The 24347-nt window shown below is 35.1% G+C and overlaps 2 protein-coding genes across 2 annotated transcripts; one reads left to right on the top strand and one right to left on the bottom strand.

Moving 5' to 3' along the window:
* Positions 1 to 521: 521 nt before the first annotated feature.
* neu1 (neuraminidase 1) lies at positions 522 to 13960 on the top strand. The gene is given in 6 exon segments (NM_001044909.2): positions 522 to 664; positions 1450 to 1639; positions 2190 to 2452; positions 6138 to 6320; positions 10176 to 10395; positions 13437 to 13960. Coding segments are annotated over 6 exon segments (1152 nt in total). The 5' UTR covers positions 522 to 589; the 3' UTR covers positions 13658 to 13960.
* Positions 13961 to 22709: 8749 nt separating this feature from the next.
* LOC147832579 (uncharacterized) lies at positions 22710 to 23465 on the bottom strand. Its single transcript, XM_087295821.1, has 2 exons — positions 23269 to 23465; positions 22710 to 23196 (listed from the first exon to the last, which is right to left on the bottom strand). Exons 1-2 carry the CDS (start codon positions 23333 to 23335, stop codon positions 22799 to 22801), a joined length of 465 nt encoding a protein of 154 aa, XP_087151947.1. The 5' UTR covers positions 23336 to 23465; the 3' UTR covers positions 22710 to 22798.
* Positions 23466 to 24347: the final 882 nt, after the last annotated feature.

The raw sequence follows: 24347 nt of genomic DNA, 5'->3' as shown, positions 1-24347 counted from the left end.
ATATATTTTTTTAAATAAATGATTTATCATAATTTAGTTTATTTATTTGAATCTTATTTAATATTGTTTTGTAATTAATTTGAGTTTTATTTTTTATTAGTTAATTTCTTAGTTAATTTAATCCTAATTTTGTTTATTTGTTTGCTTCTGTTTTGAGTGTTTTGTTTTAATACTTTTGAAATAAATGTATAGTTTCTGCAAACTAACGTTACTGATGACATTTTTAGTTTTGAATAAATGCTATCCGAACTTAATAGAATATCGCTTTAATGACTTAAAACCCATATACGTAGTTAATGCAGAGAATACGTGTCTTGATTATTTCTCAATGACTGCATATATAATGTAATATATCATTTGCATTTGTATTTATGTACCAACTGTGTATTCCACGTCTGCCTGTTCTTTATGTAAATTGTTGTGGCATGTGACTCTGACGTCACGCACTGAAAGTCATGTGACTCTTATAAGGATGTGAGTCCCCTGTGGTTGGGAATATGCTTAGCAAACGTTATTAAAGGAGATAAAGGAGACAAATAATTTATTTAGGAAGAGACTGCCCCTTCTCTTCATCTGGTTTATCGTTGCAATGGATTTTATTCGACAAATTGGAATTTTACTCGGGATTGCGGTGCTTTCCAGCGCGCGTGCCGACAAGACTCAGGTAAATACACGACTTCTGTCACATGATGTTATTTCTTTTGTCCGTAAAATGTCGTTTTGTGTTATTACGCATTATAAACAGGTGCTGCTCCTTCGTCGGAGTGGAACGTGTATGCAGTAGTTTAACTAAGGTTTTATGTTTCCGTGAATAGTCTTCTCACCAAGACAAACTCAACACTTAAACTGAAACTGACACTTGCTACTGTATTATTTTTTTCATAGGGATGTAATGCATTTGTAAATAAAAATAAATAATAATAAGATTTTTTTTTAATTCTTGTCCAGCCCTTGTTGAAGTATATACAGTAGGGATGTATAAATATATGCACACACCATGTACGTGTCTGTCTGCAATGTTAACTTTTCAAATGTTTTTATTTGCTGTGATTGTAAATTAGAATTATTTTGACAATTTCTTTTGCCTACATTTGGATAATGTCATCAGTGCTTTAAAGAATAAAACAGTAAATATATTTTAATATAACAAAAATAAAAATACAAAATGATTCAGAATTTTCAAGTGGACTCTTTAATTTTCCCCCCATGTGTATATGTACATACAATATAATACAGTAAATAGTATAAAAAAGTTAGTTTTATATATGCAATATAATTTATTTATTCATATGATAATACTAAGTTATTAAAAAGACTATAGCCAATAAAAAGATTTGCACAGAAAAAAAACTGTTGACAACAAGCATTGACGTTGACTGTCATGTGATTGTCATATGAAAGAATATGAAAGGTTTTTGTATCATGGTTTGATTATTTTACTTGCCACAGATTGATCCGCTGATATACGAGGAACAGTTACTATGGGTCAGTGGTGGAGCCGGTCAGGTCAACGCTTACAGGATTCCTCTGCTAACGTTTACATTGCGTGGAAGCCTGCTGGCGTTCTCTGAGGCCAGGAAAATGTCTTCTAGTGACATTGGGGCAAAGTTCATTGCTCTGAGACGCTCCACAGACAGAGGTAAATCACACGCATTCACCAGCTCTAGGCATGGGTCGATATAAGATACTGACGGTATGATAACGTTGGATAAAAACATCACGGTTTCATGGTATTGTGATTACTGCTCTGAAATATATTCTGTTTAAATGTCTGGTAAAAAACTAAAACTTTTTTTTTCTTTGAACACAATATATTTTAATTTGAGAATCATTTAAAGTATTTTGGAGCAGTAAACTTGTCAGGCTAAATACTTCAATTGAATCATTGACTTATGATGTCTTCATTAGGTTCCAAAACACAGATTACTTTACAATTTAAAACGGCATCTTCGGATATTTTTTTCTGCTGGAGATACTGCTGTCCTTAAAAAATTTAAAAAAACATTCATATAAAATCTTACACATACCTTAGGATTGGTATAGCAGAAACTTTTGGCGGTTTTGAAACCTTGACTTTTCCAATCCCTGGTATACCTTGAAATCGTCCCATGCCTAACCAGCCCACTCCAGAATGCTTCATAAATGTTTATTTTTCGAGATCGCAACTCAATTTCTGTTTTATTCCTCAGGTGCCACCTGGTCTCCCACCTCGTTCATAGTGGACGATGGTTCTCTAGCCGATGGGTTGAGTCTGGGTTCAGTTGTAGTGGATGAGGAGACCGGCGCTGTGATCATCATCTACTCTCTGTGTTTTCACCAGTATCAGTGCAGCCCCTCCAGCACGATGATGGTGCAAAGTCTGGATGATGGCTTCACCTGGAGTGTTCCACGAAATCTCTCTATCGAGCTGGGGGTGAAGAGCTTTGCTCCTGGGCCTGGATTTGGAATACAGGTGAGTAATTCCATGTCAACAAATTCCATGTTCAATGTCAACATTGCCACGCAAAAAAAAAAAATTCGGACACAGAAGTTTTTTTGTCTAAGTAAGTATTTTACAGTACTTTAAAAATACTCGAAAATGTCTCTGTTAGTACTTTCAAACAATTATATTTAACTAACCAAATTTACACAAGTGCTAATTTCAATGTCACATCTGTAACGAAGAAGTGTCACATTCATAACGAAGCTGTTTCCACATAAATGCAAAAAAATCAAATAAAATCTCATAAAAAATCTCATAAAATAAAATCAATTATTTTTTTTCTACAGAGAGCCAACTCCTTTAGATTAGCATTATTTCTTTTGAGTTGTGCTGTTTAATTGACAGAATTTCTACAAAGTATGTTGTTCACTGTAAACTCGACAAACTTTTTGGTCACATCCATAACGCATGTTTATTTTTCTCATTTAAAATATAAAAAATGTTTACAGATTTATATATTTCTGATCCCATAACTTTTAGGTTACTTGTTTTGGAAAATATTAAAGGATAATTATAATAGATTGAAACACATCTGCCAAATAAATTCTGACATAGCTGCAAACATTAATCCAACGTGACTAATCACCTGTTTTCAATGATTAGTCCAGTGCAGGGGTTCTCAATCCTGTTCCTGGAGATCTACTGCTGCATCCCAATTCACACACTTGTACTGCGCCCTAAAAGTCTGTACTTTTTTGTGAAGGAAAAATATATACTTTTGAGTGTGTAACAGAAGAGTATGCAAGCTTTGGGACATACTACTTCCTCATTAACAGATTGTTATGTTGCTTAGTTACGTCCCCTGTCAATCATCCACACATCATCCACTGTCATATCTGTCAGATTTAATTTCCTACCTTATCGGAGAAGCAGCAGCAGGTTAATCTCCCACTCATGAGTCTTTCATGCACAGAAATCTCCTCAGGTCTTTGGATAATTATGCTTTTAGACGTTAAGGTCCAAACAGGTTCACGTTGTTGCAGATGAAATAACTCAGAAAATGTGGTTTAAACATGTTCCAGTGGGCTAGATATTAATTAACACTCATACAAACATCTTTACTGAAGCCTCTCTACTTGACAGTTGGTCTTGTTGGCTGTCATGTTTGTAGTCTATTTACACTTTTCACCCGCGTTTGTAGTTCTAATCGAATTCATGTCCAACGTGCAATGTATTGTGGGCAATATTAGTGGGTAGACTCTTCTACACTTAAATTTTTTACCGGAAATAGTGAACCATCAGGGAACCTTTGGCATACTCTTTTCAACATACAATATTTGGGACATACTAATTCCATTTTCAAATACTATTTAGAACGGATAGTAAGTGAATTTGGATGCAGCATACCTTTCTGCAGATTTCAGTTGCAGTTCATATCAAACACACCTGCCTGTAATTATCAAGTGCTGTTCAGGCCCTATTTAATTGGTTCAGGTGTGTTTGTTCAGGGTTGCAGCTGAACTTTGTAGGAAGGTAGATCTCCAGGAACAGGGTTAAGCAGCCCGTAGTCCAGTGTCTTTTCAGTTTCTCGGTTGCTAGCTTACCAATATCCCGTGTTGAAAAGTAAAAAAATCTAAAAGTAATCAGGAATTGTACTTTATTAAGGACTTAAATAAATGTGCACTTTTATTTTTACTTGAGTATATTTTAGTTGTGTATCGGTAAACAAAACAAGCGAGAGACTTAATGGACTTAAACAATTATTAATTGCTCTACAGAATGTTATGTTTTCAAATAAATACACAAATACAAGGACCCTTATAAATGGCACTGGTTTATCTATTAATTTGCAGTGTATAAGGTGGAATCATTTTAACTGCATATACATTACTCACCACTCTTCAGTATGTTTAGAAGGGTTACATTTTACTCATGCTTTGATTTAGTATTTAGGGTCCCACTTTATATTAGGTGGCCTTAATTATTATGTACTTGCATCAAAAAATAAATACAATGTACTTACTGTGTTCATAATGTATTGCAGAACACTTCTGGTGCTCCTGAGGTGGCATACGAGTAGGGTTAGGGACAGGTTTGGTGGTATGAGTAGGATCGGGTTAAAGTGTAAGGAATGGTCTACAGAGTAATTAATTACAGATATAATTACATGCAGGTATTTAATCAATCATAAGTACAATGTAAAAGCATGTAGTTACACAAATTAGTTTCAGTGTAAAAACCTATAGATTATTTTAAGGGGTGTAAACAAAAACAATGGTCCCAATGTATTTCCTGTTTTACGTTTTTATTTTCTACAGCTTCAGAGAATCCAAAAAGAGACGCATATTGATAAATAATGTCCTTATAACAGTTTTAACATTAAGTTAGGATTGAACTGCTTCTTGTTCAGAGATGGGAAGTACCTAAGTACAAATACTTCATCACTGTACTGAAGTAGATTTTTCTGGTATCAGTACTTTACACCACTACTTATTTTTTTGACAACTTTTTACTTTTACTCCTTACATTTTCACACAAATATCTGTAATTTCTACTCCTTTCATTTTCATGTGTTTGGTGGCGCGATCTATATTATTTCTTGTCATTGCGCAATTTGAGTGCCTTTTGATGCAGTCTGTCTGTTTTTTGTGCCTGCGTGCTGCAGTGTGCGGCTAGTACGCGCCATATGTAGGCTAGTTTATGGCGTTTTTGCTATGAGAAAGGCAAGGATGACTAATTTAACATGACTGATGTTGCCCTTTTTTACTCAGTTATAAGACACATTTTGCTTGATCAGATCACAGGTAAACAAGAGAGACACATTCCAGTTCAAAAATATGCCATACAAATGCTTAAGGTAAACAGTCTTTAGTCCACTTACAATCATACTGCATGGGATTTTTCAGATCTTTCAATCTAATACTGTGAAAAAAGTGTTTTTTAGTACTAAAACAATAAAATGTGGGAGACCTTATATTTACCTACCTAGTATAACTAAAATGTGTAGTAGTAATGGGTACTTTTTATTTAGGTAAATTTTTGAGGCCATTTTTTACTTTTTATCTTTACTTTTACTTGAGTACAAAAATGTAGTCAGTACTTCAACTTTTTCCAGAGTCATTTAAAACATGAGAATCCGTGCTTCTACTTGAGTATGGGATGTGTTTACTTTTGCCATCTCTGCTTGTTTTACAGTTATGAAAAAGTTTGATAACAAGCAGGAAATGTATATGGGCCAATGACTTGGCCACATTAAAATGGTCTATTAGTTAAGGCCTCGTAACATAAAGTGGCACTGTTTTTAAAACAGATTCTTTTACTCAACTTGCTTTACAAGTAATGGTACTTTTACTTGAGTATGATTTATTTTAGTGTTCTTTCCACCGCTGTCAATGCCAACATCAAAAGGCTTGAGAGAAACTCACCTAATTCATATTTGGGGTCGTTTCTTTTTTTGGTAACTATAAAAAGATTCGCTTCAGCTTAAGATCAATACTGTTTGCTTCTGTTCCTCCTTCAAAAGAAAACGAAATTCAGATTTTATGACTTCCTGTTGTTTATGATACTTTTAGATCTCTGGGTGATATAAAACTACATTTTATCAAGTCTGTGGTTAAGCATTGGCTTGTAAAGGGGAACAAATGACCTGACATGGCCTTTTCCAGCTTTTTCAGATTGCGTGCTGTTTGCTTTCATGTATTTGTTTGTTTTGCAGAAGCGGTATCCACCCAGTAAGGGCCGTTTGGTGGTGTGTGGCCATGGCACCATTGCTGGCGATGGGGTTTTCTGCATCTTGAGTGATGATCACGGTAGATCCTGGAGATATGGAGCTGCTCTGAAGAGTATCCCTTACAACCAGCCTAAACAAGACCTGGATTTCAACCCAGATGAGTGTCAGGTAATATTTAACAGCGTCTTTAATTTGCTGTATGTATGTTTACAACTCAGTTGTTGCTGTTTTTAAAGATATTGTCATTGAATCCTCCGTTTCTGTTGCTTTGTTTCTATTCTTAAATCATTTCTCAGTTAAGAAATTCAGTTATGGCAGATTGTTTTTCTTCTAAGCATTTTAACATCAAAGCCTGCATTGTAAATACTTATTATATGTCAATAATAATATTATTAACAATACTACTAGTTATTTTGTGACTCTTTTTATTTTTACAATATTAGAGAATAGTATCACACTACTAATAAAAGATAGAATGATTAACATTTTTAATGCGTTCAAACAGCCAAAAAGGACATGCTACTTATTGGCAATACCTAAACATGGCCAGTATTTGTATATGGATGATTGACTGTCAGACACTCAAAGACAAAAATTATTAGAAAAATACACATGACACATGAAACACAGAAAAATATTGATAACTAAATAACCCAACATAAAACACTGACACTAAATATGTGTTTTGCCATGTTCATTCATTCATTCATTTTCTTGTCGGCTTAGTCCCTTTATTAATCCGGGGTCGCCACAGCGGATTGAACCGCCAACTTATCCAGCAAGTTTTACGCAGCGGATGCCCTTCCAGCCACAACCCATCTCTGGGAAACATCCACACACACACACTCATACACTACAGACAATTTAGCTTACCCAATTCACCTGTACCACATGTCTTTGGACTATGGGGGAAACCGGAGCACCCTGAGGAAACCCACGCGAAGGCAGGGAGAACATGCAAACTCCACACAGAAACGCCAACTGAGCTGAGGTTCGAACCAGCAACCCAGCGACCTTCTTGCTGTGAGGCGACAGCACTACCTACTGCGCCACTGCCTCGCCGTTTGGCCATGGTATTTATCGATTTTTGTAATATATGATAATTCATTGTTAAACAATTCACAGTTTTTCTCTGTGGTAAGATGACCAAATACCTAACAAAATTATCGGTTAACGGTTTATTGTACAATTTTTCTATGAAACGTACATTTATTTTTACACTGTAGGCTTGATATTAAACAACTCTTCTGCACTGCTTCCTGTTTGTTTTGACACCTTATCCCACATCCCTTTTGTCTGTCCTAGTGATTAACAGTTTTGTTGACACTTAAGCAAATTACAGAATACTGCAGAATACAGTATCTCTGTACAGAAACAACATTTTAATCCAAAACTAGGCCCCAAAACAGGCATTGAAGTAAGTCATAACTTAACTATAATTAAATACAATTTAAATATTCTTCAATATTTAATGGTCAAAAATAAAAAGTAAACAAACAAACAAACAAATAAATAAATAAAAAGTAAGGTACATGAAATAAATACATGCCAAAATTCAATAACTTAATATATTGTGATAATGAACATGCACACTAATAATGTCATAGACACTTCAAAATACTGTAAAAGTGTGAAGTATAGTTTATTGTTTAAACGTTGGGCGGCACAGTGGTAGGTATTGCTGAAGGTCGCTGGTTTGAGCCTCGGCTGGGTCAGTTGGCATTTCTGTGTGGAGTTTGCATGTTCTCCCTGTGATCGCGTGGGTTTCCTCCGGGTGCTCAGGTGAATTGGGTAGGCTAAATTGTCCGTAGTTAATGAGTGTGCATGGATGTTTCCCAAAGATGGGTTACAGCTGGAAGGGCATCCGCTTTGTAAAAAACATATGCTGGATAAGTTGGCGGTTCATTTCGCTGTGGCGACCCCAGATTAACAAAAGGACTGAGCCAAAAAGAAAATGAATGTATGAATGTTAAAGCTTTTAGAGTGCTTTTTTAAGATATTCATATTGTATTCGGTTTTCATGAATGCTTGGAGACAATTATTTTGTGACTATTTATAGGGCTGTTGTTTGTTTAGACTAGCTTAGTTACTCATGATGAAACCTACAAAACCTTTTATTTATCTTTAGTGATGCTGATTTCATAGATAATGCCTAATAACATGTTCAAATTCATTCATTCAGTCATTTTCTTTTTGGCTTCGTCCCTTTATTAATCTGAGAACCGCTAACTTATCCAGCATATGTTTTAGCAGCGGATACCATTCAAGCTGCAACCCATCACTGGGAAGCATTCATATACACTCATTCACACACATACACTACGAACGTTAACGGCTGCCACGTTAAAATTACAAGCCATAATTATTTTATTAATAACTAATTCATAACTAATAAAATGTTGTTGTTTTTTTTACTAATATTACCATAGTAACTAATAAATCTGGCCTTTTCTCACTTTTGATCTTAATCTATTATTTATTATTTACTACTGATGAACTTGCCTGTTGAACTTTATAATCCTTTTGCAATTTAATTTGGTTGAAATATTTGTTTACTCTGAACATGTATATGCAATAAAGCAATACTTCCTCCAATATTTCCTCATTATACATGTTAAAATAGTATTTTTTGCAGCTTTGGTCAATATTGTAAACTGTGATAAAAGCTTCAGCTATTAATTGCAACAAGAAAATTTTATACCGTCATAAGACTTACAGCAAGGAGAATAAGTATTTAACGTGTCACCTTTTTTCAGAAAACATATTTTTAAAAGTGACGTTTTTTCCCTAGGATGTGGTAAAATAATCCATATATGCAAAGAAAATATATCGAATTAGTTTAAACAAAGGTATGCGTTATAAAATGAAATAACGCTGGGAAAAGTTTTGAACACATGAAGAAATGGAGGTATAGAAAGGCAGTAAAAGTACAGACAGCAGCTGAAATCTCTCAGTAATTCTGAATCTCTCAGTTCAAACTGAAGTTTGCGCATACAAATCGAAGAAATAAATATAACAAAACATTCCCTTAATCTCCTCCCCAATCCACTAAATAAGAAAATAACAATATGAAAAGAAAAATCTTCAGCGCAAAGCGCCCTGAACTTACTCTAACTGATAAATAAAAATACAACATTAGCGCACTTCGCTAATTAGTGTGTCTATACATCAATAATCCTGCGTGCAAATATGTATGTCACGTGACTTACTATGTTGTTCCAGATCTCCCTTGTCAAGTCACAGAAGGTTTTTGAATGGAGCAATAGCGGGCTAGAGATGTAGAAAACACTCGTCAGAACTCTCAAACAAATCTCACTCAAAGTCATCAGTTAATCTCACTCAAAGGCAACATCAGCAAATCTCAAAGTACACATCAGTAGCAGCGACAACACACACGGACACCACCAAACAGACAACACGCCAAAACAACAACAGCTGATCTCTCCCCGTTGCCGCTTCCGTTTTTAAAGGGCTCTGCAACGAACGCGATTGGCAGAGAGAGAAGTCATCGTCACATGGTTGATTAGGATTGGCAGTCCTGTCAGCCAAGAGTGCTCCAAAGTAGGCTGTACCTGAGAAAATGACAGGGCCGGTACAGAGAGAGAGAGAAAGAGATAGAGACAGAAAGAACATACACGCAGCAAAACTGTGTGGTTCGTAACAATCCACATTACCAGGATGATGAAGATGAAACCAGAGTGGACATTTCAGCAAGACAATGATCCAAAACACAGCCAAGGAAACTCTTAAATGCTTTCAAACTAAGAAAATCAAGCTGCAGAATGGCCCAGCCAATCACCTGACTTGAACCCAACAAAAATACAAAAAAAGATCAGATTTAATAGACGAGTAAATGAATTAAATCCGATCAACTTTACACTGTTGCAGTCAGAATATTTACCACACATTGCATTCTTTGACCCATTTTCAAATAGGTTAAGTACATGGTTTTACAAGTACAAGTTTAAGTTGACCACATGCTTATAAGACTTATTTAATGCAGTCTTTTGTTTGTCTTAACAGCCAGTGGAACTAGAGGATGGAAGCATTGTCATTAATGTACGCAACCAGAACAACTACCACTGCCGCTGTCGCATCATAGTGCGCAGTTTGGACGGAGGCGAGTCTCTGCCCGTTGAGGAGCTGGTGTTTGATAAAACACTGATCGACCCAGTTGTAGCAGCCGGAGCCTTGCAGAAACAAGGAGTGATGTACTTCACCAACCCCTCCAGCACACAACACAGTAAGGAACAGCAATTCACCAAGTCTTACAAAGAAATATTCAAGTTAAATCTTTACTGAGACCCTGTTTTTCTTTCATTTTATTACACTCAAAATCATAATTCAGTGGCTTTTTAAATACTAGAATAATCAAAATCTATGCATACTAAATCAAATCTCTGAAAAGCCAACAGTTAATTTTGTGAGAAGTTTACAGCTGTATATTAGATTTATATTTTTCTTGCACAAAAAAAGATGAATAAATTAAATAAATTCACACAAAAGATTAACAAAACTGACAAAATGTAACAAAACAATTGACATTGTTTTCATAAAGCCTTTTTTGCCATGTACTCTCTCATACAGTGCCTGTGAGTTGGTGCATTGCTTTGTTGAAAGATAGGTTTGTGAGTGTACAAGATCATTAACAGGGTTGCATTTACAGTCATCAAAACATACATTTTATTCACAGACACTCAATTTTTTTTAAATATATATAAAATATGAATTAAATGAATTTAAAAGTGAATAATAATATAGAAATGTGTCAACATTTCTATATTATTATAAGTCAACATACAGTGCTCAGCATATACAAGCACACCCCTTACAAATGTATCTTTTAAATTCATATTTTTAAATAGGAAGTTATACAATATTATATTTGTGCATATACATTACATTCGTCAGTACTAAACTAAAAAGTTACTTACTAAAAATACTACGAAAAGTGACTAAAATATTATTTAAATAAATATATTTTGTTTAAACGCACCAAAATACATTCACTAGAGAAATAGATACTAATATTCATTTTCTAAATGGAGTGTACTCAATTTTGCCGAGCACTGTAAATTGTGGCATAAATTCATAGGAACTCATTAGAAAAAAAAAAACGAAATACATTAAATTATATATGATTACTTTCATTTTTCACTGCTTTGACAGTTTTATCAGTACAAAAAAAAACAAAAACAAAGAGTTTGTGAATTGCACTTTAAATAGCTTATCTTTCCAATATAAGGTCAAAAGATCAATAATTAAAACAGGGTGTCCGTGGGGTTTTAATAAGTCTTACATTTCAAAGACTAAATTTTAGGCTTTAAAAGGCTTAAATCCTTTGAAATATTGTGTTGTAGGTCTTAAATCTTTTTAAACAGGTCTTAATTTTGCTTTGTCCCAGTAAAGCTACTCAATCGGGCCGACATCCATCCAATTACCAATGATACATCTCAATAAAACCTTATTCTTTTAAAGTTTTTTTTTTTTTTTTTTGCAAAGAGATGCAATTCACAACAGCCATTTGACATTTCTACAACAAAGTCCCCATTAAATTCCCTAATCAAGGAAAGAAAACTAAAAACAGTTAAATGATTCCTCTTTATAAATCCTAGCCATTAGAAATATGTTAATTGTTTAACCCTGTATACGTCTATAACCTTTAATTCGTTTTAATCTTAAAGGGTTATAAAAAGTCTTAAATTTGACGATGAAATTTGCTGAAACTCTGTAAAGCACACACATTCTTAGAATAATGATCAAAGGTGGACAAAAGAGTAGCAGTTTTAAACAGAAGAGTATCTTCCATGTTTTCTACTGATCTAATAGAGGGGTTCCCAAACTTTCCAGCTCGCGACCCCAAAATAACTATTCCAGTGATTCGTGACCCCCACTATAATCGTAGGTGTTAATAAACACATAAACCCTGCACACAACAGTGCACACACACACAAATTAACAAATTAAATTTAGCCAAATTATAAAATTAATTAGAGGCCAATTTTGATACTATAAAATTTTGCTAAATAACAAAAAAAATAAAGGGCAAGGCAGCAAACAATCATCACTCTTCTCCTGTCCCAGCACTTCAACAATAAATCACACCAAATCTAATATACAAAAACAACAAGTATATTTATTTACAGATTAACAAAAAATAAATAACCAATGGTCAAACATACTAAGGAGGGGATAATGCATAAACAACAAACAAAAGATCTAACTGACTGAGGAAGCAACTTTCTAAACTTCTCAAAAGAAAATTAAAAAGAAAAACAAAGATCTTACCTTGCTCCCTCTCTACCAGAAACAGGAGAAAAATAAATGTATTAAACAAAGAAGAGACATCCACCTCCATACTGCTCCAAAAAGTTGAAACAAAACTAACAAGATAAAGTATTAAATAAACAAAGGGAATTTAAAGTCAAAATTTCACTATTGTTCACTAACAACAAGATTTGTAATTTTACAAGTATCTCAATTATTCAACACCAAAAGCTAGTCTGGGGCAGGAGAAGCAAGTGAGCGCAGCCTTTACCAACTAGTGTTTGGCACAATCTCTCTTTGTTTTTTCCTGCCGCATGCTCCAGCCACTTAATTGCCAACAGGTGAGACAAGGTAGAAAGAGAGAGAGAGAGAGAGAGAGAGAGAGAGAGAGAGAGAGAGAGAGAGAGAGAGAGAGAGAGAGAGAGAGAGAGAGAGAGAGAGAGAGAGAGAGAGAGAGGAGAGAAAAAACAAAAGCAACAACAAACCCCCCCACAGGGTGGCAGTGTACCGCATTTGAAACCACATACATATATAAAGTGTATACATATATTCTTCTTTTACAACCTTTATATGCAACAGTGGGCACAATGTTTATAGCAAAAGACTATTCTTGGTTTATTTTTGGAGACAGACACTTGGAGATTGTCCTCTATGTTCTGTCATAGCCTAAATTTGTTATGCACGTGAGTGCCGTAAGGGTGTCTTAAGTTTAACAATGTGCCGTAAAATCAATCTGCACCAGCTAACGCTGTGTCTTTAATCTAGCATATAACCCCAGGGGTCGCAATCTAATGAAAAAAAAAACATTAAGGCTGATGGCTTTTTAATTGCATGTTGTTTTTATGTAACTATTAAACAATTTATATCTTGTGCAGTTTATGGATAAAATATGATATTAGTTTAATAACATATATGATATTTTTAAGAAATCACCAAGCGACCCCCACTTTAGGAACCATTGATCTAATAGACCAAAATATATCTATTTTTTTCTCTCTATGTTTTTCTTCTTCATAGGGGTCAATCTAACTCTTCGCTGGTCTTTCACTGATGGGAAGTCATGGGAGAAGGAGGCCGTCCAGATCTGGGCGGGGCCAAGCGGTTACTCCACTATGACATCACTCAAAGGAGGTTCTGCTGAGGACAACAAATACATCTTCGTCGTTTATGAAAAGGGCCACAAAGATTACTGGGAGACCATCTCTTTTGCCAAAATCCATCTGTATGGAGGGAAATAGCACACCGATGGAGGAGCCGAGAAAAAGGGAAACTTAGGACTTCGAAAATTGACAGGTTTTTTGGAGAAAACCAAGCTATCATCCTGATCTGAAATCAGTTTTACAGTTCTTTAAATAAAATCGGGTCTGTACTATGCACTGCTTTTAAGATTCACTACGGAAAGAATCAAAATATCCTGAATCAGTGATTGAGATCTAGAGTCATTTAATTTATAAAAACACAGCCATGATTGTGCCAACATTTTTACTCGTCTCACTCCAATGCACAAATCCTTCTGAAATAAAAGCAATTTGAACACGTTTTATGAGCTGCACATGAGCTGCATGTGTTTATCAGGCCTATCTGATGCTTTTGAACCCTTTATCTGCTTGTTCAGTCGTGACGTATGGAATACTGTTTTTGAGTCCGAGGCGTATTCGTTTATGACCCTTTTTGGTCATATAACACATTAAAGGGATTTTATTTTAATATAAAATCATGGTGTACACAACAATCTTTAGACTTGCTGCATCACAGACATCAATATTTGAACAGTTTGTAAAAAAAATTTGCACTTTCTGATATTAGGTATGGTTATATATACACTGTAAAACCCATCAGTCAACTTTATCAAATGAAATGAGTGTCGTTAACTCAATATTGACTGAAAGTTAATTCTACTTATTTGAAAAAGTTTTGAACTCGGTGTTGAAGGTAATGAGTTCATTAAATGCCTCATTACTTCTACTTAAATGGAGTAAGTTCATAGTACTCATATAGATTAGTTTTGAACTCAAATGGTTTGTTGCAGTCGGTTTCCTCAAACGGTTTGAGTTGCCTTAACTTATTGGGTTTTACAGTACTCAACTGGTTTGAGTTCTCTTCATTTATTGGCTTTTACTTTGCTCAAATTGCTTCATTTACTTAAATGGATTAAGTTGACAGGACTCATTAGGATTAGTTTTTGATTTTAAATGGTTTGTTGCCATCTGTTTCCTCAAATGGTTTGAGTTACCTTAACTTATTGGCTTTTACAGTGTATATATTGCAATCCTAATTTTCAGAAGTATTAACACGCTTTGTGAATGTTTATTAGTAACATTAGTCGAGTCTCCATTAGTTATTACCTTTAGTTGAGTCTTTATTGTCATTCCGCTACATGTGTGGACATACAGAGGAACAAAATGTTGTGTCGCATGACAACTGTGCTACATCAATTAATCATAAATTCAAACACAACACTGGACATAAGAGCTATTTTAAAAAAACCTATGCATAACTATACTATAAGATACTTGACTATACCGAAGACTATAGAATACACAAGACATGTCACTAGTATCTTTTTGAATGGAAAAAAGTGTAACTGTCAATATGGTGAATAAAGCCCCGTCTACTAGTACAGAAGCCAATCATTGATCACTACATGGTGAAAAAAGCCCGCCTTCTTGTACAGGAGCCAATCACGATACTCTTCGGGAGGGGCTTGGACCAGACTTGAGTTTCTGCAGATTTTGTGTGATTTGAACGTTTAGAAATGAAACTAAAGACAGTTGTTGTTTAATTTTATTGGTGATTCCTAATATGAAATTCAATCGTAAGCTTGGCAAGCAGTTTTGGAGAATTTGATGTTTCCCCATTCAAACAGAATGCCTGAGCCTACTGCCCAAGAGGTGTTTTAAAGATAGAAATGACTTGCCTTAAAGGGACTTTGACTATAAACATAAGACTATAAGGCTATACAAATACTTTTACTGAACAATGTTGTGCAGGATGTTGTGCAAAAGAGGTTAGAGGTTTAATATTGTGCTAAAAAGTTTCTAAGGGTTAATTCAAGCAGTGCAACATGATTGTGGTACATTTATAGTAAACATCATTTTCATTATTGAGCTCTTGTAAGATGGAGTTTAGATAAAGTGTCAGGTGCATTATAGAGAAGAGTGTTTCTACAGGAAATGAAATCCAACAAATGATATAGGTCTGCTATCATTTATCACTGCTTTGACATTTTTTACAATTTCATCAGTAAAATCTCCATTTAAAAGCGTGTAAATTGCACTTTAAATAATTATTTTTGCAATATTAAGGAATAATCATCAAAAAAAACAATAATTAAAATCATTTAGTACATCATGATTGTTATTAAATTAGTAAACCTTTATTATTACCATTTGTTGAGTCTCCCCATACAGTTTGATCGAGCGATTGGACCCAGAAGCTGCTACACGTGTCGTCACACTTAACAAGCGAATTGGTTGAAGAACCTTGTATGGTAAATTCATTGACATTGATAACAATATAATTCATAATAATCATAAATATTCTAAACGCTTGTATTAACCCTCAGTAACAGTATTCCAATGGGTGACCTAAAGGTTAAATCACTGTTTGTCTTCCTGACACTTTCCTATTTTTATTTAATTTGTTGATGTGGTTTACAATAATGCAGTTGAAGTGAATCTTCGTGAAGCTGTGGCAATCTTATATGGTTGTTTTCTGTTGATTTGCAAGACTTGAGTTAATGTTTTAAATATATGAATGTAATTTCTTTTTTAATTACCTTAATGTGTTTCTCCATTTCCAGGTTTTGATCAAATGAATGAAGGGCTTAAGTTTTGCTTTTGTCAACTGTAAGACACAAGGCTTTGAGAACCATAGACACTATAAGCAAACCATGTTTACGTCCTCCATGTCTGTGACATCAGAAAACTCAAATTATATTCGACCTATGTAATTGATGTACTACTGGTTTTGTTTGTCCTGCCTGGCCTTTTTGTGAACAGATTCAAAGGGCAGCCATATATTTGGGAAACATCCAACTGTAAGTGATTTTTGAGTATTATAAGGAAGCTTTGCTGAAAGTCTTTCACTGAATTACATTTGATGAACTGACTTCTCATTCATCTGCTGGGTTTACACAGGGACATTTCATTGTTCAATAAATCTTTCTATTTTAATACAGCAACTGCTTGTTTGATTTGTTTACGTTCACCTAAAAGCCAGTAGAATAATGGAATACAGAGGTGCTTTTTTTTTAATCGAAGTGTTTTCATTTTTTGTTCACTCAACCAGTGGCCTACCCAGTGACCATGAAGTTAGATTAACTCACTTGCCAACGTTTTCTTTTTTACAAGAGGCAGAAAAAATAGTGAAGCATTTTTTTACTATTAATATTCTTAAGTTTTATTTTTGATTATTTAAATAAATCAACCGCCAACTATTGTGGCATATGTTTTTGCAGCGGATGCCCTTCCAGCCAACTCAATACTGGAAAACACTCATACACTAAGGCCTGTTTTTGTTTACGTAATTCACCTATAGCACGTCTTTGGATTGTGGGGGAAACCGGAGCACCCTGAGGACACGCCAACATGGGGAGAACATGCAAACTCGGAAATGCCAACTGACCCAGCCGGGACTTGAACCAGCGACCTTCTTGCTGTGAGATGACAGTGCCAACCACTGGGCCACCATGACACCTGATCTTTAAACCATTTATTAAGTAAGTAATGTGTTTTTATATAGTGCATTTATCGTGTATGGCCATACACCCAAATCACTTCACAATCATGAGGGGGTCTCTCCACACCACTACCAGTGTGTAGCATCCACTTGGATGATGCGACGGCAGCCACAGGACAACAGGGCCAGTGTGCTCACCACACACCAGCTACAGGTGGAATGGAGAGGTAGGCTGTTTCTCAATATGCGTTCTTCAGCGGTCTTGCGTCCTCGTGTTCTCGTGCAACGTCATCATCAGCTGCCTAAGTTCAGTTCCAATACTCAAGACCGCAAGTACGGAGGACGCGTGAAACTTCCCGGATGTGTTCTTGATATCGAGGACGCACTGATGCAGACTTGACCACCGAACTCGCTCTGGAAGTCCCCGAAGTCATTGCGACTGGAGGTGGGAAGCGCAGCATTTTATTTAGATTTATTATTAAAGTTCAGAGATATCACTTATTTACCTCAGGAGTTTCCCTAAATGAAACGGTGAAAATAAACATTAACATGGACATCTTAATATAGGAATAAACACATTAAGGGTGTTTGTTTGCTGAAAATCGTATTAAAATCTGTTTTATTTATATTGTGCAGAGCATATTTATAATGTTTTTATGCAAAGTATATATTTTGAAGAGGGGAAAAACAATAAATCGTTGTATGAATGCTGTAATGTTTAAATAATTTCTATTTTAAACACGTGAAGGTCATATGACCATCAGGAAGAACGCAGCATCCCATTTCTCAAAGGATGCGTTCTCTGCCCTCGCGGTCTCCTGAGTTCGTTCTTTCGAGGACACCTGGCAAGACCGCTCTCCACAAGAACACAAGTCCGTTCTCTGCGTTCTTGGAATTGAGAAACAGCCATAGTGATAGAGCCAATTCAGTGGATGGGGATAATTGGGAGGCCATGTTGGGTAAGGGCCTATTAAGGGAATTTGGCCAGGACACCAGGGTTACAACTCTACTCTTCAGATAAGTGCCCTGGGATTTTTAATGACCGCAGAGAGTAAGGACCTCGGTTTAACGTCTCATCCGAAAGACGGCGCCCACTGACAGTGTAGTGTCCTCTTCACTTTACTGGGGCATTAGGACTTACACAAACTGCAGGTTGAGCGCCCCCTGCTTGCCTCTCTAACACCACTTCCAACAGCAACATAGCTTTCCCATGTGGACTCTTATCTTGGTACTGACCAGGCTCAGCCCTGCGTAGCTTCAGTGAGTAACCGGTCTTGGGCTGCAGGGTGATATGGCATTTGATTTTTCTTTATTCAAAACATTTCATTTAAAACACTATCTAACAGTTTAAAACTGTAAAATAAACATATGGACAGTGATTTAACAAGATTGTAGTAAATGTTTAGAAAAGTTTTCTGGTGCATCAAAAAGTGTGCTGTTATCTTAACTGCAGACAAACGAATCCAGTGCAAATGAATGCATCAAGTATATGATTGAGTAAATAAACCTCAATTAAATACAAAATTAGGGAAATAAATGGAAAAAGATCCACATTTTGAGAAACAGAACCACTCATTTCACTGTAGGCTGGCGAAATGTCTGACATATATTTCTCTGTTCTCGTAATTGATCTGTAACAGAAACACTATATGAATGTCTGCAAAAAAACTTAAGAAAACAAGTTTTAGGAAATTTCTTTCAACACGTTTGAGACTGAATTAAAGTAAAACATGATTTTTTTTTAACCTGTTTCCATTGTGTCAAATATAAATCTTTTTTATTCATTAATTTCTCAAATAGAAAACTGGATGTGCCTGTATAACATATTTGACATTGCTTCATTATCTCGTGGTGTTCATATTGCTCATGTCAGGTCTAAAGGTGCAGCTGTCTATGATTTCACCATTCTTTAAAAATGGTGTAAAAACTGGTCTTTTAAAACAATTCTCATGTCTTTTATAGTTGTATGAGGGCTTGAGGCTGTAAAACAGTAAAATCAGTAGCATATGACTTGACAAAGGTTGCAGTCATGATTCGGCTCTGTCGAATACTAGAATATTGCTTATTATCATAACTTTGTTGATAATAAACATGACTAAACATCAGGGCCCCTACTCTACAACTTGATCAATTTATTGACTTTTTGCGCAATAGTGTTTTTGAATGATAGGCAATAGTAAATTAAAAATTGAAATAAATTGTTGTAACACAATGACTACAGTTGTATAGTTTAGTTTGTGCGTAAACTGTGGTGTAGTTTTATTAGTTTATCATTTCTCTATCAAAGCCCACAGCCAGCCTTTTTTGCAGTCATTCGCCTTGTTTTCTTTTCATTTTAGGTTTAAATATACTGCATTTTTAAATGACATTTTAAGCACTATTTTTTCTGGATTAGCTTGTCAGGTGGTCATCATATCCACAATTTAAATTTAACAAAAACATTTTCTAATTATTTAGAAAAAGGAAATGTAAAAAAAAATGCTTATTATTTTTTAAATACAAACTTATCACATCTTTATCATGAGGAAAAAAAAAAGTAATCTGTTTTAGTTTTACATTATTATACTGTGACTATTTTTATTTGTTAGGTAAATAAACTGGCCAGCACTTTCAACTTTCCTCTGTGAATTTGGCCATTTGTATAATAAAAAATGAAAACATAGTAATAATAACATAGAGCTTCCCGGTTGTTATAGTCTCTCTTGTAAAATTACATTTGGTAATTCATAGATAACAACTGAGCTAGTAATTACTGTAAAACTGTTTCAAATTTTGTAAATATTCATGTAAACATCATTATAATCATTCATCAAAGTTGAAAACGATAATATATTCGGTACTAATATTTTTGTAGAGTTGAAAATGCATATTTGATTTATTATTTCTCTCTTTCATTTTTTATAATGGCTGCTCTGATGTGTAATATGAGAAGGTTTAAAATGGTTCAGTCATGCTTAAACGTGATTTTTAAATGCTATTGTGTTTACAGCTTTTAGGGTAGAATCTTACCCTTCACTGGTCTCAGAATCAAGATCTAAGCCAGGCCAAGTGGATGCATACTCTTGCATCACTAAATGCAATGAAAATGAGGATCATAAAAAATATCTCTGTCATCTTTAAGAAAGGCAAAGACTATTTTGGGTCCATCTTCATTGTGAAAATTGACCAAAGAAGAAAGGCAATGATGGGCTGTTTCATTTCAGAGAAAACTAAGAAACTTTGAATAAACAAAAAAATAATATTTAAAGATGTTTTTCACCTAAAAAGGAAAATTTGTCGTAAATGTACTCACCCTCAGGTCATCCAATATATATGGATTTGATTTGATTGTGATTTTCTTTTCTCCAGTAGAACATTGTAGAAAAAAATTTAATTCAAAAACTGTGGTCCTTGATGGTTCCATAAAATTCAAATAATTCCATTCAGTAATACATAAGTGAGCCTACTACACCACATTCTTACTGACACACACTGTGATTTAGATCTTGGTGTGACACAGGCATAAACGCCTTTTTATACCTGTTCTTCTCTACAACAACAAAAAAGTCATTTATGTTTTTCCCCAATTCCTCAATAATTAACAAAATAATGTATGCATGTATTTGGGTATACTGAAAACAGTCTATAAATCAAATGTGTTCTTATTTTAAAACCTAAGAACACAGAAATGTTTATGTTCGAGTTATGCTAGGAGGAAGAGTGTTATGGATTAGAATATACAGTTTGCACAGTATAAAAAATGATTGTCTATGGAAACAAAGTGTATTTTTGCTTAAGTGTATTCTGCAGTTTTGTAGCTTATTTGTAGATGCCAAGTTTCAATTTAGCTTCTTTGAAGCCCTCTACAGTTAAATAAGTGGAATTCATTGTCGTAAATATACCAGCTTTGTAATTACACTGGATTACACCCAAAAATAAAGAATAAAAATGAATGATACATATAAAACTATCTTGTGTTGTGTTAATAGGCCTAAGTTAATCATTTTAATTTAGGTAGAAACTTAGTGAGCACAAAATGATCACTCATTAGGTCACCTGTACAGGACGCGTGCTGAATGGGGCCTCCAACAGCTGAGTAAATATGTAAAAAAATAAAATACATGGTGTCAAAGTGTACAAGGTCGAGGTTAAACATCAAGTAAGCAGAACTTTTTTGCAAGCGAGCAAGAAACATGCCAGAGTCACACATCTAACAGACACTGCCCTGTTTAACAAAAAAAATCAAAACATGCATCTTGTGTTCCATCCAGAGGTGAATTACTATAGTAATTCATAATGAATAGTGCATTTGAACCAAACTATAGTAAAGTGTATTATAATTTTAGCATCTACAACTCTTTGTTAATAAATGCTACATTCTGAATGATACATTCTGTGTGGTATATTTTATTTTGTGAATCGATAAACTGTTTTAAAAAACTGCTAAAAAGGGAGAAAAGGGGTGCAAAGCAAAACTACCAAAAGTAACAAACCTTTTGTATTGCCAGAGTGAAATAGTGTAGCATAACATAGAAGTACCTCATAAATTCAGCTAGTTTTGACATCTTTGTCTTGCTTCCTGTGCAGTTGCAACTTTTTAAATAAAAAATTATAGTTTTGAAAATATTTAAATGACATATAGATATACTAGCCTTTGTGTCATTTTAAATTTTAAATTAGAATCTTGGTTAAAAGTCATTGTTTGTTAATATGCTATCTATTTAAGGATAAACTCCTTTTATTTAAATAATAGTTCACCCTCCAAAAATGTAAAAGACATACAGATATAATAGCCTTTGTGTCATTTTAAATTTGTATGAAATTTCATTTTTTTGCTCAAAATAACACAAAAGCGTGCAGAAGAAATCTGGTAACCAAACCTGCGATAAGTGGTCTGTAATATTGAATAATAAATGTTGATTTTATTGAACTATATGAACATTTATAATCAACTGACAGCCCTAAATAATAATATAAAATAGTATAATATAATATACTATAATATACTATAATAAAATAAAACCCTCCAATCTCATAAAAATGTAGGTAGAAGAGTGCTGAAGAAAACATATAGCATTGTTGTTCACCATAACATTTCTTATTATTATTTCTACCAATTTATTTTATTTTGTTTTGTTCAGTCGATTGTTCCACCTGTGTCTTCCACATCTTCAGGTAATTCTGATGCTGTTGGCATTGTCTTGAGTCTGTGATCTTCTGAAACTCTGCAGAATCTAATCTGTTGTCCAGAATCAGCTGGTTTGTCTTAGTCGGGCATCTCAGCTGAGACCTGTCCACTATGGGTGACCCTGCCGGTATCTGAAGTACCAGTGGTGAAGCTCTCAGCATCACTGATGCACACAAGCCCTCACAGCACGTCAAGCTGCAAACCACGTGAGGGACCCTAACCTAACCTACCCTAACTTAACAGACACCACAAATCACTAAACGCATCGAAACACCCTGAAGAGTCCAGCGACCGACCCGCAACACGAGAACAACCGATCAGAAAACCCTGATAAACGTGCAGAAAACCACATGAAACAACCTGATGACCACACAGCAAAGCATTAAAAACCATGAGCAAACCCACTGACAATCACCAAACACAGCCGACTGATGAAGCAAGAGTGTGTGAAAAAGGAAACTTACTTGTAAACTTGCTCTAGAACTATGTACAGTATATACAGTATTTACATGCGCAGCCTGTGGTGTGATTCTCAGTGTCTGGACCTCTTTCTTCTGGGCTCCTCAGGCAGCGGCTCTTCACTGATGTCTACCTGGATTCGAGGAGCGATGCTGGATCCAGATCTGCTCTCTGTGATGACTATTCGTCCATCAGCCTGCTCCGTCTCCTCCACTACAGGACACCCGAGTGCCTCCCACAGCCGCTGCTTGATGTCCAGGCCCAGCTGCAGGCTGTAGGGACGGCGGTGACCGCATCGGTTCTTCCTCATGGGCTCGACCACAGAGCGGTAGATGTCCTGATAGTCCTCAACACTGCAGCCATGGATGGAGAGAGACTCTGTCTGCTGACCTGCATCCTCTGAAGACACTGTGACTGCTGGACGGAGGTCAGGAAGGACAGCCGCGTTCTTCACGTGTCGCTCCTCCAAACCTGAAACAGAGACACGGCTGTAAGTGTGATCTAACCTGACCACAGCTGCAGGATCCAGAGCAGAAGAGGCACCCTCCACCAAGAAGTCTCTCAGGCGTGCAGGAAGAGCCCTGGTTCTTCTGAGGCGTCGCTGCTCCATGAAGATCAACTTCTCAAATCAGACAAACTGATGAAACTTGTCAAACTGGAGAGTTTAAAGAGCTTCAAGCAGAGGATTCAAGACTTTCAGACACTTGTGTGGATTTAAAGTGTAAACTCCAGTTGCCGTGGTGACAGAATATTGAACTGGTTTAAATGTAAACAGCACTTGATCAGCAGTAGGTCAATCAGAGCACGAGAAAAGTTCTTCTCTGTTACCAGTTTTGTATTTATTACAGTAAATATAAGCAAATACTGTGTGAATGAAACAAAATTAGTAATACAGAAACATTATCAAACACTTTGATTTAAATATGATTAAAATCAATTATGGTCAGCAAATTTTTATGAATAAAGTCAATCATTATTTTAAAATCAATTATCAATTAAAGATATCTTTATGAAAAAAACATTTTAGAATGTCCACATACATTTATAGTAAATATAATTAGCCCTCCTGTGAGTTTTTTTTTTTTTTTTTCAAATATTTTCCAACTTGTTTAACAGAGCAAGGAATTTTTCACCTTATTTCATATCATATTTTTTTCTTCTAGAGAAAGTTATATTTGTTTTATTTCAGCTAAAAGAAAAGCAGTTTTAAATTTTTTAAAATCATTTATGGTCAATATTAGTCCCCTAAGCAACATTTTTCTCGATTGTCTACAAAAAAAACCATCGTCACAATGACTTGCCTAAAAGTGCTACATTCACAAAGTAGCCTAAGCTTTATATGCTTTACATAATTGCAATCTAGTTTATTTATTTATACTAAAAAGTATCAATTTGCTTCCTCTACTTAAAATATACCCGTTTTTATATAAAAGTATTTTGAGTAAAACTATTGCAATTTATTTGAGTACAGAGTTTTGTATGTGGGTTTTGTGTACAGGAAATGTTTTAAAGTGATTTTACACACAATTTATTAGTGCAGCTGCCAATGTGCGGCAGGTCTGTGCATCAAACTTGATTTTAATAAATCGGCGTTACCTCTTTTTCATTGACCGGAACAGATG

Source organism: Danio rerio, chromosome 19 (assembly GCF_052040795.2).
Source record: "Danio rerio strain M-AB ecotype USA chromosome 19, GRCz13ab, whole genome shotgun sequence".
Lineage (NCBI taxonomy): Eukaryota > Metazoa > Chordata > Actinopteri > Cypriniformes > Danionidae > Danio > Danio rerio.
This window is presented reverse-complemented; position numbering and strand designations above follow the sequence as displayed.